At 50.0% G+C, this 20,350-nt stretch overlaps 2 protein-coding genes across 3 annotated transcripts in view; both read right to left on the minus strand.

Annotated features, from left to right (window-relative positions):
- LOC142557441 (uncharacterized) overlaps nt 1-20,350 on the minus strand; it is a 122,381-nt gene that overhangs the window by 88,482 nt on the left and 13,549 nt on the right. The window lies entirely within an intron of this gene.
- Nucleotides 2,169-12,920, minus strand: LOC142558539 (uncharacterized). The gene is made up of 4 exons (XM_075670671.1): nt 12,629-12,920; nt 12,203-12,363; nt 11,378-11,499; nt 2,169-2,397 (listed from the first exon to the last, which is right to left on the minus strand). Exons 1-4 carry the CDS (start codon nt 12,918-12,920, stop codon nt 2,169-2,171), a joined length of 804 nt encoding a protein of 267 aa, XP_075526786.1.

The raw sequence follows: 20,350 nt of genomic DNA on the forward strand, positions 1-20,350 counted from the left end.
CATTACATCGCGCGCTGCTTTTGGTCTTTTTAAAGATAACTGGAAACCGATTACGCAACACATTTTTCCCGGATTTAAGCCAGGCCCATCCTAGGCTGTGCGCATCGCCCGTCTACGGAACGCTGGTACACCGAGCTCTGAGGGAAAGCAGTGCCTTCCGAATTGTGACGTTACAGGTCAAGCAGAAAGGGGTGGGTGGGTTGAAATAGCAGGAGAAAGCGGTAAGAAAAATGCTTTTATTAGTCTGGTGGCAGCGCGAAGTTGCGTAAGGGCTCTGCTCGGTATGTTTCAATAAGTAGCCGCTTTCTCAACATGTCAAGGCGCCCCAATAACAGAGGACATGCGCAGCCTGTAGGAGTGCTGCATCCTTTCTAGGATTGTCTGTCCTTTCAGGAAAATAAAAAAAAGGAAGACAGACACTGAAACTAACCAACTGCATATTTGTTACTCTTCGTCTCATTCGTGCTCATATTGACTTACTAAAGAATAAAAGCTGATTGCGATATCTTCTGACAGCAACATTATTATCTAGTTATAGGGTTTCACTCGTCAAAACTATGGTCTGGTTGTTAGGGTCGTCGTAGTGGGGGGCCTCCTGAATAATTAGGACCGCCTGGGGTTCTTCAACGTACACCTAAATCCAAGTGCGCGTGTGTTTTCGCATTCCGCCCCCATCGAAAAGCGGCCGCCGGGATTGGATCCCGCGACCACGTGCTCAGCAGCCCAACAACATAACCACTAAGCAACCACGGCGGGTACAGCAACATGTTTCTACATTTTCTGCACATGGACAACTTTCTTTTTTCCTTCGTTACAGGAAAGAGTGTATTATGATCGCCACTACAATGCGCAATCGCTGCAAACTTATTTATTTCATTATTTATGTGCGCTGCACTAGCCTGCCCTGGTGTCCCATACAGTAATCTCCTTGGCTACTGGAGTTCTCGTTGCTATTAGCCCCAACAGCCCGAATGAGAAGTTTAAGCCAGATTCTCAAAAAAATGCAAAATAAAAGCATGGCGTGAGCCACGGAAACTCATTGTTCAATTTATCCTAAGAGGAGATGACGGGAATACTCGCTGACGTCGATGAGTAGAACTCAATCGCCTGGGTTGAGGAATAAAAGCAACTCAGGCAGACAAATAACCAAGAACTCGTCTGCACTGGCGTCTCGCGGCGAAGCTAGTGAACGAAGAAGTCTATTTCTTTTAATTTGTTTTCTTGGGTGCTCGCTCGCTGTCTGTCTTGCTTCTTGCCTTATGCTTCGCTCATGTTTTGTTGAAACGAAGCCGCCGCCGCGCTCAACCACCCCGTCGGCTAAGCTGTCAATACAAAGTGGTGCATGCAGGTGCGTTATAAAGTACATGCAGATGCGTTACAATGTACATGCTGGAGACATACGGCTCAAGACACTTACGGCTCCATATATAGACCAAACTAAAGAGCGCTAAACTGGCTAGAGTAAACAGCGAAGACTTCGTTACACGCATTCCGAGCAGCGACACGGTGGTATAGACTTTACGGCAGCCTGTCTAGGATTGCGCGCAGGAACCTGGGGTTACTTGCGACGACAGCGACAGGTTAGTTTCTTCTGCATCGTAACTTGGCAATAGCAGAAATCAATACCGGGAAACTGTAATAACTCTGTTCAGATGCCATCGGTTTTCGTGAAACATCGGCGGGGACCGGATTCATCACCGATCACTGTTATCTGCTGTAGCGCGAGTAACAACAGACGCAGTAGGTGCAAGCAATGGAATGGTTTATTGAAGATAGCGTGGCTGCTTTTATTCTGTACGAATCAGTAGGTGCATGCGTACTTCGTGATGCGATAGGTGGGCTTGCAATGACGCGATACGGCACTTCCTCCCCTTTAGAAGCCTAGCCTCTCGGGTGGTCTCCTCGTGCGCGTAGAACGCCTAGGAAGTCCTAAGCCCGCCGGTACACTTGAGGTTGCTTCACTGGAAGCCTGGGATGTACCAAGTGATTTGTCTGACGATGGTTCGGCGTCTTCCACTGCAGAGGGTTGATTACTCTCTCTGACTTGGTTGTCTCCAGGTCGAGTTGCGTAGAATTCTTGCTTTACTTCATCCGCATCGAGTCGTGACCGCACTTGGTCTACGTGACGGCGCTGCACCCCTCCTGTGGTGTCCACCGTGGCCATACGCCTACCTCTTGTTGACGTCACCGTGCAGCGCCATCTCTGGCAAGTGATTGTAGTGCCGCGACCAAACAGGCGCTCCCGGTGAAAAGACTTGTGGCAACGGTGCCGGGGGTCTGCTCAGCGTGGGATCCCGTGCCACCTCTTCCTCTAGAAAATGTGCACTTAGGCGGGTCCTGGGTTGAAAACCCAGCAACATCTCTGCGGGCGACTTGCCCTCTCGAATCGGTGTTGCCCTGTAGCGGAGCAAGAACTTGGAAACACGACTGAGCAGACTTCCATCCTTATTTTTCTTGATACCTTCCTTATTGGTGCACACTGCACGCTCCGCTAATCCGTTTGACTGCGGATAGTATGGAGCGGAGGTAACATGACACACATGGTTATCTTTGAAAAATTTTTCAGTCGCTGAACTGCTAAATTGTGGCCCATTGTCGGAAGCGACTGTATGGGGCAGACCAAAACGCGCGAAGATCCCTCGCAGTACTTCGTCTGTCGTTTCTGCACTTGCTGTTTTAAGAGGTACTGCCTCTATCCATTTCGTTTTCGTATCTACCACCACCAAGATTATGTGACCTTCCACTGGCCCTGCATAGTCGATATGCAGGCGAGACCAACGTTTGTTGGTTTTTAGGCCAGCTGGAAGGGACCTGTACTGCTGGCATGGGCCAACATTGCACGCATTTCTGGCAGCTTTGTACCAGCTTGTGTATGTCGTGGTCCAATCCGGGGTACCAAAACATCGTACGGGCCAGGCGCTTCATTGCAGTCATGCCTTGGTGGGTGTCGCGAAGTTCTCTCAGAATAAGTGCCCGCACGGTCTCGGGCAAAACTACGCGATGACCCCAGTATATTAGTCCTTTACTCACAGTGAGTTCGTATCTGCGGCTGAAGTACGGCTGAAGGCACTGTTGCTCCGGCCCCAGCTGGTTTGGCCAACCACAAAGGATCCACTCTTCACCTGTCGGAGGAGCATGTCCTCGCTCGTGCTGTCTGCCAATTGCTCTGCGCTAAGAGAAAAATCTGTCAAAGCTTGCACATGTAGCACACATTCGACGGGATCATCTTCACTAGGGTGCCCCTGCTCCGGCAGCGGCAAACGGCTCAAAGCATCGGCATTCGCGTGTAATGGTCCTTTTTGGAATTCTAGGTCATACTGATACGCTGATAAAAGGAGCGCCCAACGCTGTATCCTGGCTGCCGCCATCTGCGGAATTGGTTTCTCGGGATGGAACAGCCCTGTCAACGGCTTGTGATCCGTTACCAGACAAAATTTATTGCCGAAAAGATTCAAGTTGCAGTGGCGAGTAATTTCGCTCCGCCAGCGTCAAGGTTCTAGAGCGAAAAGCTATCGGATAGTCTTCGCCGTTGATGCGGTGGGAAGGCACTGCGCCCAAGCCGACCGATGAGGCATCGCATTCCAGTCGAAGGGGTTTTTGCGGGTCATAGTGGACCAGAAAGCTAGCCTTGCCTAAGGCACTTTTTGCTTCTCTAAATGCTCTGGCCTGGGACTGCCCCCATTGCCACAACACCCCCTTTGCCAGCAAGCGATACAAGGGAGCCAGCGTCGTTGACAAGTTGGGCAAGAATTTAGCATAATAAGTAACCAAGCCCAAGAACGATCTCAGCTGGCTTACCAATGTTGGCTTCGGCGCGGCCAGTACCGCCTCGAGGTTATCTTGCAGAGGATGAAGACCTTTGGCATCGATGCGGTGCCCCAGAAACGACACTTGTGCTTCCTAAACCGGCACTTGGCTTTGTTAAACTTCAGGGTGTGTTCACGAAGCCACTGAAACACCTGCCGCAGTACCGATGGGTCGTTTTCCTTTTCCGCCCCAATGATGTCGAGGTACACTTGAACATTCGGCAAACCTTGCAAAATTGATTACATGCGTAGCTGGAACAAGGCGGGGGCTGAAGCAATTCCAAATGCTAGGCGATTGTAGCAGTAAAGGCCCCAGTGTGTGTTGAGCACCGCCGTCTTTCTAGCTTCGTCGTCCAGCGGCAGCTGATTGTACGCATTGCGTAGGTCCAGAGTGCCGAAGCCTTCGCCTCCCGAAAGCGCCGCAAATATGTCTTCAACTTTGGGCAGGGGATACTGTTCCAAGTGAGATGCCGGGTTGACTGTTAACTTGAAGTCGCCACACAATCGTATATCGCCGTTCTTTTTTTGCTACCGGAAACACCGGTGTTGCCCAATCTGAAATGCTTATCGGCGAAAGCACACCGTCTTGCACAAGATGGTCGATCTGGGCCGAAACTTTGTAGCGCATGGCATAAGGCACTGTACGTGCCTTACAGAAACGTGGGCGGACTCTTTCTTTGAGGTGTAATTGCACAGGGGGGCCCTCGCAACAGTCAAGCTTGTTCTCGAAACCATCCGAAAATTCATCGAGCAGAGGCGTCATCTTGTTATCCCGAAGAACATTTACACTTGAGGTGGTTCTAGTGTCCCAGAAGTACACACCCGCCTTACGGAAGGCCTCTATCGTGTTCCGGCCGCACAGCAGTGGTCCGTTACATGCCACCACGATTAGCGTGCTGGTCACAACAGTCGATCCAGACTGAACCCTCATGGTTATCTCGCCGACAACTGGCAATGGCCCGTGGAAGCATGTTAAGCGGCGCGACGTTTTTTCCAGTGCCGACCAATGTGCGATGTTTCTTAAGTATGTTCTTTGGTATGACGCTGACCGGAGAACCCGTGTCTAGAATCATTCGCAATTTCCGGCCCTGCCATGTCAACTCTTCCTCGAGAGGCTTCAACGTAGCTCTGTCGGCGGAGCTACGAGTGACAAGAGCAAGCAATATTTCTTCTTCGCTCTCACCTTCCATTTCCTCGACGGCAAAGGCACCCCGTTCTCGAGGGCGGCCACTGCTGCAGACCTTCGCCAGATGACCTTTCCTGCCGCAATGGTGGCACTTTGTGTTTCGATGACGACACATGTGTGTTGCGGGGGGGCCACCGCAGCGCTCACATGAATGGTTGTTCTTTGCAGTGTTCCACTTCATTCAGGGTCGTCGTCCTCGCTGCGACTCTACAACATTGATGCTGGCTCCCGTAGTCACTCGGTCTGCTTCTCGCATGTCACGAACGTCGCCTCGGGCATTCTCTGAAGCCATGGCACGTTCTTCTGCTTCCTCAAAAGTTAGCTTCTTCCGCGTTAATAGGCAGCGTCGTGCGTCTTCGTCCCTGATTCCGCATACTATGCGGTCTCGCAGCATACGGTGCAGCGAGTTGCCGAAGTTGCAACTTTCCGCCAGTCTCCGAAGGTCGGCAATGTATTCCCCAACGCTCTCTCCGTCCCTTTGTTTGCGCATGAAGAACGACAAACTCACCGCTATTTCATAACTTGAGGATTGTAATGCTCCTCGAGGTATTCAACGACTTCATCGTAAGTCTGGCTGTTAACCGACACGGTTGGAAGGCGTCCTTGCAACATGCGCACGACATTATCGCTCAATGAAGACACCAGCAGAGCTCGGCGTTTGGCCGTGTCGGTAATTCCATTGCCCTCAAAATAAGCTTCCAGCCGTATCCTGTACGTGCACCAGCTGCTCACCGTCTCGTCGAAAATCGGTCGGCCAGATGCCATCATTCGATCCTGTCAGTCGCTGACCATGCTCACATGAAGTTCCACCCTCGGCGCCACTGCTGTAGCGCGAGTAACAACAACAGACGCAGTAGGTGCAAGCAACGGAATGGTTTACTGAAGATAGCGTGGCTGCTTTTATTCTGTACGAATTAGTAGGTGCGTGCGCACTTCGTGATGCGATGGGCGGGCTTGTAATGGCGCGATACGGCATTATCAACGTTATTATGCACCGGAATCAGCAGGCCTTGAACGGCGGTGATAAGGAAAGAATGCAATCAAGCGAAAGAAGTCCAAACGTTATACCGGCTCAGTTTAGCGAAAATTTTCGAGAAGCTGGTAGTTTCGCGAAAGGCACGAATTTCAGTCCGTCCAAAGCCTACAGACGGCACGTATGCTTGCCGATGAGCTCGCGTCTGCTTGCCGACCCATGTTGCAGACGGCACGGGACACAGCTGGAGCCCCTCGAAACGCGGCACGCGAACTCTTGCGACGCGCCACAGGCTGCGGCGGGAATGTCGTGTCGTCTGCTGATGTCGCCACATCGTTCTACGGGCGTTCTTTTCTTTCTTTTTTTTTTTTTGAGGTGGTGCTGCTCGCTTTCAAGCACACTGTGCCCGGACGCTGTGCACGGAGTCTGGCTCCTGCGCGCGTATGCTTCTTTAACCTAGCAGCACTTCCAATAAACTTAACGCAGGCCTGTCCTGAAGCATTTTCGACAAGTGCGCAGAGCAGAAGCCAGGGTACTCCCTTTTCGTTGTCGCAGTGATCTCTATCGTAATAGTTCTAAAGACGTGAGAACAAAATGTGAGCGTGGACAATGTATTTTTTTTTTCTTGCGCGCCGGAGAACAAGCTCCAAGAGAAACACGTTCAGCCGAAGGCAATTTAACGCGTCAGACTAATCTACCAACCTGCGCTCGCAACCATTCAAACATCGAACTTGTACCTCATGCTCTCAGACCAGCTACAGTAACTGTCATAACCAAAGCGAAATAATTTCACGTTCGCCAACCATTATTCAATTGGCGCATGCCCCATGCGTGTCGTCTGCTTTCGAGTGCTTTTGCATAATGCCGGCAATTCCGAAGTATCAAGTGCAGGGCAACAGTGAACTCGTGCAGAACTGTCCTCGCACAATCGAACAGCGCGTTACAAGCGGATCGCGCTGCTCCGTTAAATCGAGGACAAAAGGTGCTGCACTCCCTGGATTAGTGCAGAAGGCACAGCAGCTTGCTGATGCCGCCGCTGTAATGAGAATACTTCTCTGCGCATGCGTGAGGATCGATGTTCCGGCTCTGGAGTGCGGGATAAGCCGCAATCGTAGTTTCGTCCCAATCGCGAAGCAGAAGTTGTCGGAACGCAGGGCTAGCTAGTCCATGGTGCGCTCACGTGCCATAGCCGATCCAGACAACATATTAAACCTATGGCCATGCATGGGCGTGTTAATCAGCGCCACTCAATACGGCGGCGGTGGATTGGGGATCCTTGACAACGTAATATGCCTTGTGCATTTTGGCTTTCCACTTTACTGCTAATATAACACGTAAAGGCCGGAAAAGCTGGGTTCGCCGTCTTCGTCATTTCGATGACGTCCTCTCCGAGACGTCGTCGTCATCGTTATCGTGTTGCCAGGACGCTCCATCCTGGTCGCGCGGTGGAGAAAAACGAAACGTTGGCCACCAATGCCACTGGGATTCGAACCCGCGACCCTGTACGGAAACGTGCTCTTGGGAGCTGGACGCTATAACCACCGCGATTTTTTTTTTTCATACGCGGTATTTATTGCAGCGAATGCAACGTGGTATGCGTTCGTCACACTGGCGAAAGGAAGTGTAATGAGCACGAAAGCGAGGAATCGCACGCAAACATGCGCGCCACCTTGTAAGGAACAACGCATGTGCATCGACATGCAATGTGCCTAAAGTCATCGTCGTCCGCTAAAGCGTAGCTTGTATTGGCCTACAAATACGTGCACAGACGCGAAAGGTCATACGGTCAAGGTCGAAAGGTCAGGCGCTGCCCCCTTTTCAACTATATTTGGTACTTGCGTGCACGTATTAAACCAAAAGTGTGGGAGCGTTAGCCAGTGAATGATCATTCTCCTAAAGGACGTCACTAATCGGTGACTTTAGGATAACACGAAAAGCGAGATGCGTTTAACTAACAACGGGATAAAGAAAACCGGCACATTTTACCCGAAAATGGAGTCAACGGCAGATAACTAATTAAGAGCGAGTGCCTGCACAGTTTATGAAAGGTACGCGCGCGGGACCGCAATGTCGAGAATACAGATCCTTTGAAACGCTCGAACCCCTGCCGCGGCGGCCGCATTACGATGGGGGCGAAATGCAATAACGCGCGTGTACCGTGGACCATATATTGGGCGCGCCTTAAAAGAACTCTGTGAGGTCAAAATTGTTTCGGAGTCCCCGAGTGTGTCTGATGATCAGATCGCGGTTTTGGCACTTAAAACTCCAGAATTTATTTAATTTTAATTTCATCGAAAGTAGCGTTTAGCCCAACGGCAGTTAACAAAATGGACATGTCACTTCGAAACTGTGCTTCAACTAGACTCGTACAGCGTTATCGGGCTGCTTTGGCGCCCGGGAAAACTTATTTCACTCCATTTCGTTTATGTGCGCTCCAGGTCGAAGCATCACGGAGAGGAGTAGGCGTTGCAAAAGTACGCAAATGCAGGAAAACAGCAAAGTGGACAAAATACGAGAGACTATAACAAAACGAAACAACATTTAATACATGAAGTAATCGGAAACAGCAGTCTGTAGTACGTTGGCGTCCGTTATGCAGGCGACGGAAACTGGGAGGTGGTTCAAAATTGTGCGAGATTTCACGCGGGACGCAGGCCACGAAGGCAGGGACTTCGGAGCATGGATTTCGGGAGCTACAAGTGCTCTGTCGCACGAGGACGAGGTCGTGTTGCGTGGCCGACTTGTATTTGAAAAGGTGGCGATGTTGCCATCTGGCTTCGGGAACAGAGCTATTTGCAATGCACTTCGTAAGTTTACGGAGACACGGGGCAGGTTTCGCTTCGAATTTCATCCTGTCTTTTTATTAAATTTCATTTAAAAAATTGAGGTATAATTATTTCCGCATCAAACATGTTCCTTTCCTTGCATTTTCAAAAAAAAAATTGTAATTTATAGCTCTCCTATTAGCTCTGACATGCGTGGTCAATCCCGCTCGTGGACATCTGCCCCGACGAAAGGAACCAACGTCACCAAAATGGTGGCGTGTGCAGTGAAAACATACGGCTGTTTGAAGGGAATGAATTCAGAGTGGAGGGAATTGCTGGAACGTGTGACATCTTTTTTTTTTTCGCAACCTACAGACATGCGGCCTCAAATTAAAAAGCACAGTGGGCAGTTCGTTCTACTACTTCTGCAGTTCCATTCAAGATTTCAATCTCCAGATCCCGTCCTCGGACAAATCATCTGTATTTTTTTTTTTTGCAGGGTCCTGGAGACCACAAGGACTGAATTCAAGGCGTTTCTTTTTTTTTTCTTAGTTCGCGACAACCGCTTATCATTGGCTGACCGACTTCGCTAATATTTCCGTCATCGGGATTTGACGTCTCGTCTTCCTCGCGAACCGCGCTTTGTGTACGGAGTGTGTTAGGATGTGTGTCAAGCTTTTATTCTGGTAGTATGCGCTCCCACGGCGAGTAACGTAGCAGAAGGGAAAAAGAAGTGCGCTAAAAGTACGCATGTCCTTCCATTCGATTGCCCCCGATTCGGTTCCCGATTGGCTGAGCCCATCTCCAGCTTCCGTGACGCTGCTCGGTTTTAGTGACGCAGAGTGTATAGTTGTGTCTGCGGACTCCTCCCTACTGTCCCCTAACGAAATTACCTATTCTGTCGCAGCGTTACAGCAACAGAAAGCCCAATGTTCCGCCAAACGCGTACAATGGATTCTCATTACGGACCGCAATCAGGGAAGCCAGCGACCGTCGCGCACACACATCTCTTGTTACGAAGAACGTGATGCAGTTATACAGTCACTGCGACACTGCAAGATCGAAACAGCGAAAACAACGTGGTGTGGGTCAGCGCTCGCTTTGTGAACACGGAGCGGCGGTGCGCAGGATTGCACCTGACGCCGAGTCCAAATGGGCTATGAAAGGATGAACGAGTCGGAAGCGACTTATTGTAAGCAGCGCCCAAACAGACTACACTCTTATTTCGTAGATAACAGGCCACTTTATGAAATATGTACTCAGCCTCGCACATTGTTTGCCGCACAGCCGAAGGTGCAAGGTGTAAACAGGCAATATCCTTGGGCAGAGGAATGCTGTTTCGGGTCTATGTGTCTGATTAGGGGCGGAATTTATTTGCTTGGCGCAAGATTCGTCACGGCGATACGTGGTATATTTGGGCATGCTCGTCGTGCACCACGAATTCAGCAACCGCTGATTAGGCGACGACGAACACATCTCGAGGGGTTTGCGGCCTTCCTGATGGCTAATAAATCTTTCAGATTCCGCACCGCTGCAAACGACTTGCGATGGACGAGGAGAAATAGATGGAAAGACGGTTAAGTTAACCAGTTCTCAGACCAGCTGGCTACCCTGTGCTGGGGAAAGGGGTAAGGGGAATAAAAGATAATAGAAAAGACACGCTGGGAAAAAAGAAATAAGGAAGAGCAAAAATAAAAGAGAAAAAGGAAAGGAGGTTACGGCACTGCTTAAAGTATGTCTCTAATACCAGTCCTCCGCAAGAAGAGCAACAACGCTTTCAAAGACTGGCGATGGAGTACAGACACTTCTCCAACTGCTCCCATTAGTGACCGAAGGACACCGTGCGTCAAATATGAAAGAAGCAGATGCGTACTCGTCACGTGATTCTGTTTGCGTCGCGAACAGACGCAAAGAAGTGTGCGTCTTTCACCTTCGACAAGCAACACCCAAAGAACCTTTATTATCAGGAAGCAGCGGCTTTTATAGACCGCACATCTTCCTCTGTTATTTATTTTTTTAACAAAGCCACTTTAGTTACGACGCTTGAAATCGTTCTGGAGGAACCACACACCTTCCGCTTCGTGTGTAATAATAATAATATTTGGGGTTTTACGTGCCAAAACCACTTTCTGATTATGAGGCACGCCGTACTGGAGTCCTCCGGAAATTTTGACCCCCTGGGGTTCTTTAACGTGCACCTAAATCTAAGCACACGGGTGTTTTCGCATTTCGCCCCCATCGAAATGCGGCCGCCGTGGCCGGGATTCGATCCCGCGACCTCGTGCTCAGCAGCCCAACACCATAGCCACTGAGCAACCACGGCGGGTGCCTCGTGTGTCATTGTGACAGGGATCGTTACGCTGTTGCGCGCTACTTCTTTCATCATTGCCTATTTCTGGTGATTCAGCTGTCAGTTGCGTTGTTCCTCGGCCGTCTTCTAAACTAGTCGGAGGCAGCGGGACGAGATGAGTGCGATTTCTGCGTAGAGAAGTTTCCCCGGAGTCGACCCAGTACGATCTGGGCTCGTCGGGGCTTCCTCGAACGACTCCTCTTTGGAGGTCTACGATCCACACGTCTGTTCCTTCGGACAGTTCGGGCAGATCGCGCATTCCGTGGAGTCGGTCTTAGTCGCTCTTCTGGCGCTGACGCTGCGACCTCTCGAAAGCTGCCAGTTCTTGGAGGCTTTAGCTGGACGTGGGCAGGGCCGCGCGCAGTCGTCTCCCCATGAGCAGCTCGGCGGGGCTGTATCCGTTCTTCAGTGGGCTTCTCCTGTAGGCCAGAAGAGTTTTGTAAGCGTCAGCAGTTTTCTTTAAGGAGCCCTTGATAATTTTCACGGCGGACTCTGCCATTCCGCTGCTCTGACGATAATGAGGGCTAGATGTCGCGTGTTGAAAGTTGTACTCTGATGCAAACTTTGAAAATTCAGCGCTGAAGGCTCTTGAGAATTGTGGCCCATTATCGGAAACAACTGCTCCCGGAATCTCGTGTCTGGCGAAAATGGATTTGCCAGTGGTTTATTACCGCTGATGAAGTTAGGTTATTCAGCGGTACGAGATCCGGCTTTCGTGAAAAATAATATGCGATGATCAGCCACCCATTTTGCCTCAAGAAAGAATAAATCCAGCGCAATGCGCTACCATGGTCTATCTGCAAACTTAGTCTGTTGCAGAGGCATATTTCGGTTGGTGCTCTGATTGAGGCAGCTGTGGCAATTCTTAACAAGTCGTTCAATGTCAGCGTCGGTACTTGGCCACCAAACTGAGCTCTTGGAACGTGCCCGGCACTTCTCAATGCCGAAGTGTCCCTCGTGAATTATTTTAAGGACGGGCTGCCGTAGTGTCGATGGGAGCACTATCCAAGAGCCGCACATGAGCAAGTTTTCAACAAGGGCAATGCTTTGCCTCACATTCCAGTAAGGCTTCAGACAGCTTGACCTGCCTTTTGTACAAAGGTTGATAAGAGCTTGACATGCCGGGTCTTGCTCCTGGGCGGTAAGCTGTAAACTCGGCGCTGTTCCCGGGACTGACGAAGTCACCAATTGCAGATAGCCCTGGATCTCGTCCTCCAGTTCCAGGGATTCCATTTGTGGAAGAGGTGACCGAGAAAGCGCGTCCGCCACCGTCAAGTGCCGGCCTGGAACATACACAATGTCATACGTGTACCGCATCAGACGCATGCGCATTCTGTGTAGACTCGGTGTTAGTTCGTCAATTCCTTTTGACCCAAACAAAGATACGAGTGGTTTGTGATCTGTCTCGAGGCTAAAGCGCTTTCCTACGAGATAATCACGGAACTTTTCACTTGCCCACACGAGGGCAAATCCTTTTTTCGATTTGGGCGTATCGCCGCTCGATGGTTGTGAGAGTTCTGGAAGCATAAGAAATCACTTTGAATTAACCGTCTTTTTGCCATTGGCGCAGGACAGCTCCAAGACCGTATGATGAGGCGTCTGCTGTGACCACTGTTTCCATGTTCGAATCGTAGATTCCCAAAACAGGGTCCGATGAAACAAGAGTCTTCCACTTCTTGAAGGCGGCTTCTTGCGCGGGACCCCGCACAAGATCCTGTCCTGAGCTCATCATGGACGAAAGAGGCTGAAGGACTTCGGCCATGCGGGGCACAAAGCGGGCCAGATAATTTGCCATCGCCATCACGCGCCGTAACTCTGTCTGGGACGTGTGGTGTGGCATTTCTGTCACCGCGTCAAGCTTTTGCTTATCGGGACGCACTGCGTTGTTCCCGATTGTATGTCCCAAAAATGAAATCTACGCGACACTGAATTCGCACTTATCTCTGTTCAAGGTAATGCTCGCTGTGCGGAGGTGGTCCATCACTGCCCGAAGCCGCTCGTCATGCTGCGCCTGCGTGGCAGCCTAAATGAGCACATCGTCCATGTGGCAGACGACTCCCTCCTGTCCTGAAAGAATCTGTCCCATTCGTCTTTAAATATGTTCGGGGGCCTACGAAATACCGAACGGAAGGGGGTTGAAATAAAATCGTGCGAACGGAGCGATAAAATTTCTGTATTTTTTGCTCCCTTCACTCAACGGTATCTGCCAGAAACCCGAGTTACTGGCTCCCCGTAGCATTCCGATGGTGTACTCGACGGCCGGGATGGGATGCCATTCTCGTTGAACGTATCTGTTGAGTTCCGTGAAGTCAACACAGATTCTAACTGCACCCGAGGGTTTAAGAACGACAACCATAGGTGCGCACCATGTAGTAGGCTCGGTAACGGGAGAGATGACGCCTAGTGTTTGCATCCGCTCGAGCTCTTGTCTTGTTTTTTTCGAACAAAGGCAGGGGGACACTACGTGGGCACGACAGCGCGAAAGGCTTTGCTTCCGGATTCAACTTGAGGTCATACTCTTCTTTGAAGGTCCCCAGTCCCTGGATTATTTGTGGAAAATTAGATTAGGGGTCCAATTCCTCCCCTACGTTGATTTGTGGTAGTACGCAGAGCCTTTCTATCGCTGGTTTCTCAAGAAGAGCGGTTCGGAGGCCTTCAAGTACGTACACGTCCTTGCGGCTGCTCGTTCGCGCAAACGTCATATTCATGGCAGCCATACCAGATATGGCAAGGGATTTACCATCACGTCCCTGAAGCCGGCGCCTTGCTGGTTGAAGTTTTATCGCGGGAAAGATGAGAGTGAAGAGCTCCGCCGGAATGACCGTTTCGTCCGCGCCAGTGTCTATTTTTAAATATGACATTCGAGGATTCAACAAGAACGGGAACCTCCCACCTTTAAGCGGATGAATGGGATGCGACTCCGAGGAAGCCTGGTACCTCGGTCCGGTTTTCGACGTTCCTGACAGCTCTGGTTGATCGGCAAACTGCCTCGAAGTGTCCTCTTTTGCCTCACTTTCTGCAGTCTGCATCTTTCGCTGGACAGGACGCTCGACTGTGCCTGTTTCTTCCGCACCAGCTGCATGGTTTGGGAACGTTGTTTCCACTTTCAGGCGGAGGCGCGTTGTTCCCAACTTGTCGCGTACTCCTCTGGGACTGTATTTGGTGAACTTCCTGTTGTCGCACGCGGTGAATCTCTGCCTGCTGTTGGTTGACGGTCTCGTGCTGTCGTGCTACCAACAATGCCTTCTGTACTTTTAGGTCCGGAGCGAGTTGCAGAGCTCTCGAGATCTTACGGTCTTGAGACCCATCACGAGACGATCTCGAATTAAATCCTCCCGCAGCTCCCCGTAGTTGCACGTGGAATCAAGCGCGTGCAGTGCACTAACAAAGTCCTCGACGGATTCGCCGTCTTCTTGCGTCCGGGTGTTAAACTTGAACCTTTCATAAATGATGTTCCGTCGAGGAACAAAGTAGGCCTCTTACTCTTGCAGTACGACCTCTAACTTCTGGTCGCCAAGCTCAAGCTTGAACGTTTTGAAGAAATCCTCGGCTTGAGGTCCCATTAGATACACCAATGCACCTACTTGACTCTTTTCTGGCTTCCCGTGTAGTCCAGACGCAGTTCGGAAGCGAAGAAATCGCTGTTTCCAGGGAGGCCAGTCGTTGGGTGTTGCGAAGCTGAAGGGCTCGGGTGGAGCAATTTGAAACAAAGCAATCTTACTTGGTCTTTCCTTGTAAGGTACCTGCTGGCATGTCCGGCGTCTGGCACTGTTTAGTGGGCCCGCGGCGTCCTCGTTTCAGGGCTAGCCTGACGTCCGAGAGCCGTGGTGCCTCAGGTCGGCGGGCGCCACTTCTCACACCACGCTTGCGTCGCGAACAAACGCAAAGAAGTGTGCGTCTTTCACCTTCGACAAGCAACAACCAAAGAACCGTTATTATCAGGAAGCAGCGGCTCTTATAGACCGCATCGCGAGTGCCCCAGCGGCGCTGTAACTGCTGACGCTGCCTAAGCTGGCGAGCTACGTTATCACACAGATTCGACGTAAACTTAGCTCCCGTACTTTTATGTCGCAAATTTGGTGCATTTGTTAAGCGAAAAGCGCGCCGGAGATCGGAACCTATTGGTCGCCAAACGAGTGGAGTGACACGACATTGCTACCAGCCGTCACAGTACACCACTTGCACTAGCGGCCGATGCATAATGCGTCGCATTCTGGGGACGTATTCTGCGACGATCACATTGGGCGATACTATCGCCTCCGCGTGGCGTGTATAGTGCTCTACCACCCAATCAGCGCATTCGGTTTTGCTCGACCAGCCAATCAGGGCGCGCCTCACGGCCGAGGAGCTAGTATCGCCGAAAGTGGTCGTCGTATATTACGTACCCTGGACGCATAAAACTGCACAGATAATGAGCAATCCAACGCGCCCTTGCGTCCAAAAGTTGTATATTAAAAATTATAGGGTTTTACGTGCCAAAACCACTTTTTGATTATGAGGCACGCCGTAATGGAGGACTCCGGAAATTTCGACCACCTGGGGTTCTTTAACGTGCACCTAAATCTAAGTACACGGGTGTTTTCGCATTTCGTCCCCATAGAAATGCGGCCGCCGTGGCCGGGATTCGATCCCGCGACCTTGTGCTCATCAGCCTAACATCATAGCCACTGAGCAACCGCTGCGTGTAAAAGTTGTATATTGTAATACACGAAGAAGTTATTGCGTAGGGAGCGTGCGGGCAGATCAAATACAAGTACACTGAGAAATCGCGCGTTGAGGGACTTCTGCGACCACAGTGTTGTCCGCTAAGTATGAAGTGGGGTGTAGGAGTGCTAAAGAAGAGCACAGGACGAGGGCTGTCTTCTTTAGTCGTCCTCGTGCTGCTTACAAGGGATGCAAAATAAAGGGCGAGCGAAGTGATTAGTGAGTAATTAAATATTTGCACATTATTATTTGTTGGTTCATTGTCCGTTAGTGCAGCATGAAGGAGGTCAAATATAACTTAAATTCCAATGAATGACTGCTTTCAGTCGATAATTCGGCAGTTGTGCACCTGACACGCATGACACACAAAGAAAAACAAGAAGAGACTGTACATTCTATATCGTGCACTTGTTTTTCATGCGAAAGCATTGTATGCCTCTTTAATAAAGGGGAAATCAGACATCCACCTGCTACCAAATGCTACCTTTGTAGCATTTGCTACGAACGGGTGGATGTCTGATTTTCCCTTTAATTATTTCTCTCCACCTTGCTAGTTTCCGCAGAACTATTACGTCAAACTGTTGCCTTTGCTTCGAGTTGTTGACAAATTCGACTTCGCCCCGCCATCTGCTAGCCGCCTGGTTAGCTCAGATGGTAGAGCGGCTGCCCCCGGAAAGGCGGTGGTTCCGGGTACGAGTCCCGGAGCAGGACGAATTTTTCTTCAACTGCGAGCCTTTTCTTTCGAGGAACCCGTATGGGTTTCCTTTGTAGCAATTGCTACGACCGGGTGGATGTCTGATTTTCCCTTCATTAATTACTTCTCTCCACCTTGCGGGTTTTCGAAGAACTATTACGTCAAACTATCTGCCCCTTTGCTCAAAAATTCGGCGTCGTCGGCGGATTGACCGAGCGATGGTACCAAAATGGCCGACGGCGCAGAGAGTAATGTAACACGTCAAGAAGTGCTTGGACTGAAGTTCAATTTTTCGGGGACGTTCCTGTAAACAAAGTAAACTAGTGGTATGTATACTATAGAAAAAAAAATGTCCAGTACAGTTCGGCCTGAGGGGGAATCGAACCCGGGTTTTCGGGCTGCGAGACGAACACGCTCGCCCGACGCCACGGCCACCTTTTCTTTTAATGCCTGTTTTGTACCACTATATCAAACAACAAATGGCATTTGGGGAAACAATATAAATTAGTAAGTTTTCAGCACCACGTGTCAGCCTTACTGGGCGTTCCACGGCTGCGGCTGACTAAAGGTGTGCCTACTACGTGCTTCGTTGTAGACGGCACGTCGTAGACTCGCTGCCATCTGGCTGACTGAAGGTGTAGTCTAAGGCGTGCGTCGTTGGGCACATGAAGGTGCAGTCAAAGGGGGAGGAGAGGGGCACCGCGTCATGAGTGTATAAAGTGAGTGCATAAAATCAAAACATTTCACCGAAGGAACTATAATTCTTTCGCATTCCCACACGTAAGCAGCCCTAAGCGTCTCTTCCGATTTTTACAGTCACGGCCTCGCTGCTGTGTTCGTTCAAAACCGGCATCCCAGAAAGCATGGCGTTTCCATGACGGTCACCCCAATTACCACGACCTCTACTTTCTGTGCTAATACTGAGTGCTCTTCTGGACAGCTTCTGCGCGGGTCTACGCCGGCGGAGAATCCCCAGAGGCCACGTCGACATTGCCGCCCATTCTGAGTTGAGTTCACAATCCAGATTCAGGTGTGGGTATAGTTATGGGATTTCGAGCGGAGGAGATAGCCCCATCGCTGTCAGGGCAACACCAGAGAAGCCTAACTCCTGCATCGCCCTCCTTCCAGCCATGCTGCCCATTCTGACACACACACACCCCTTCCCATTCCCTTCTAGTGGAAAAAGAATAGCTCGCAGTGGAAGTATCTCTTAAGGTAAAATCATCGCAGTACCGATATCCCGATAACTGTCGTCGTTAATGTGAATGGAAATCATGCAATCTAGTCACACACCGCATTTCTACTGCAAAAAAAGCGCAATGACGTGTACTGCAGACGGGCTCCTCTCCCGCGCTTCCCTGTTGACGCGCTTCGCCATCTAGCGGGGCCGCCGCGAAGTGCACGCGGAGCTTTCCCGGTGGGAAGGTGGCAGAGGAAGAATAGTTCAGAGCGAAAATATCATCTAAAATGTACTGAGTCGTTAAGGTTGGTCCTTCTGATAATACTTGACAGACTGAAGTCCGCCGCGTGTATTTATTATACGGTTTACAAAATGTGGATCACTACCAATCGCAGTGGCGTCGCCCCCCTGGGTTTTCAGCCACCAGTTACAATCTTCGTAGCTGGTGCAAGTGACGTCACTCCGACGAGCTATTCGATTGGATATTCAGGTTGCCTCATCGATAATGTTCCGAACTTTATGGTGAACAGATGTTTGGAATATTTGGAAAATTGGTTAATTCATTTCTATAAATGTCACTGCAGAAACTCCCTAGTGGGACGTGCAGGTATTGCGTAAGGATTCCTTCTAGTTGCTTATATATATATATATATATATATATATATATATATATATATAAACAAATCTCATTATTCATACGTAGTCATAAGGCATTTGCAAATATACCAACGTAGTACCCCGTGTGTACCGTGTACTTAAGGAGTGCATCGTGCCACGCATTCAGGCAGACGCGCAGACGCCCATATTTGCGAGGGAGGCAGCTCTAGCATGCTTAGGCATTAAAAAAAGTAATTGAAATAGAATACGCAACGGCAATTTATCCCTGCACTGAAGCACTTCCCGCCCACAGCAAGTGTCGCCTGCTTGCGTTACAACGTACTCAGTGTTGGCGCAAGCTAGGCGGTCAGTGTTAGTCTCGAGCGTTCTTGCAAGCACCTCGGATCGCCCTTGTTGCACTGCGGGCCGCAAATCTAGCGATCGGCGACAGGTCAAGCTGCGACACCTTGTCGTTCTGCAAGGCAACATACGAGCGGAGTGGCTGCAGCGGCTCGGGCTGTTGGTATCCGATCGGCGCCAAGATCGACGTGTTTCCTCTGCCATTATCCTCCGTCACATCCCGCCTGAGCATAACTATCACAATAGAGTTCAACCGCATCCGCGGTATTGCAGTAAGTTCAAGCGGACTCTGCGTTTTGCCGGATGGGGGGGAGACTCAAACGTGAGCGGCCTGCAGGGTACAGTTACCTGGTGACGCAGAGCTCAACCAGTCAAACAAAGAGCTAATATAGCAGTAAATAAGTTTCTTCTACTTTACTGCTGGTGTAAATCGGCTCCAGCGTAATCGTGAACACGTTCTCTTTTTTTAATGTTTAAAATGTTTAACACTTGGTTACAGCAATATTAGCTCTGTGTTTGGCTGGTTGAGCTCTGCGCCACCAGGTGGCCGCACCGTGCAGGCCGCCCACGAGTACGCCTCCGCCCATTCGTCAAAACACCCAGTTTGGCCCGCGTTAACCAGAAGGCCTTGCGACAGAACGCTCTTAACGCACGCCGATAGGGTAGCTCTCGTTCGGGATCGACAACTAGGGGGCTAGCGGAGACGTCGAAAAGGCTTCACACGCTTGCTCCAAGATACCGGACGTAGACGACATGGGGTCACATCATGACGTACAGCCTGTCAAGGCTGAGCTTAGCCCCGGTCGTTCGGCGAATGAGTTGAGGAGGAAAAGCATGGCTAGGGAGGAGGGTAACTTGTAATCGTCCGTAGCTGTCTTAACATGAGACGCTTCACTTAAATTGTGGGGCGAATGTTTCACTGTGGCTGTACCCTAAGCACCTACAAAATTTGTCCAAACCGTTTCACGGAACTTTTAAAACACATAGCATCCTTTTTCCTGTTTGTTTGTTTAAACAAAGTATCCTGTTTCAAACACACAAGCACGATATCAGTAATATAACAGCACTTCACGAGGGGAAACTACGTTCGCAGAAAGCGATTGTCCTCAAAGGCTCATGCTTAGATTTAGGGCATTATATAGATTTCGCATAAATTGCCTATAGTCGGGAATAAAAAAAAATTGAATGAGAAATTTACAAAGTCTATAACTGCGTAACTCTGGCCTAAAAACAGATGCCGGCGCTTTGTCAACAACGAGATGGATGGTAGAGCATCCATCTGGTAGAGCAACTGAAGCGGATAAGTTTGTTACGTGACCTTGCAGCTTACCTAAAATTTTACAATGCTTGCGAGGGATTTGCTAATATCCTGCTTACAAATGAGTGGTTATTACCGAGTGGTGTATTAAAAATGTACTTTGTCCGCTTATAGATGTCTGAATCATTCCGATATCAGTTCTTTTTTTTTTTTTGGTGAGCTACAGAATTGTGAATTTGGTGTCTTAAGTTACATTATTAATTTTTCGAGCTTTACCAATCTCCGTGGGAAAAAAAAAGAAATTACTCGGATCCAACGCACATATTGGAATCTACGCGAAGCAGAGCTTTCACGAAGCAGTTAAATAAAAGCTGTGAGTTTGCCCATTTCCTGCACGCATCTGCGGCGTTACGGAAGCTGGTGTGCGCGCGCATGCGCTCTCACGCACCCTTGCTACGCAACGTGAGGACACACGTG

The sequence above is a fragment of the Dermacentor variabilis genome, chromosome 9, assembly GCF_050947875.1.
Source record: "Dermacentor variabilis isolate Ectoservices chromosome 9, ASM5094787v1, whole genome shotgun sequence".
Classification (NCBI taxonomy): Eukaryota; Metazoa; Arthropoda; class Arachnida; order Ixodida; family Ixodidae; genus Dermacentor; species Dermacentor variabilis.

What these genes read in the sequence shown, in the direction of transcription:
- LOC142558539 (XM_075670671.1), bottom strand. Translation starts at nt 12,920, where the DNA reads ATGCCACACCACACGTCCCAGACAGAGTTACGGCGCGTGATGGCGATG. An exon ending in GCGCCAATGGCAAAAAGACG is followed by an intron (nt 12,364 to 12,628) that starts GTTAATTCAAAG and finishes TGTATGTTCCAG; the next exon opens with GCCGGCACTTGACGGTGGCG. An exon ending in CCGCCCAGGAGCAAGACCCG is followed by an intron (nt 11,500 to 12,202) that starts GCATGTCAAGCT and finishes TCTGGCCTACAG; the next exon opens with GAGAAGCCCACTGAAGAACG.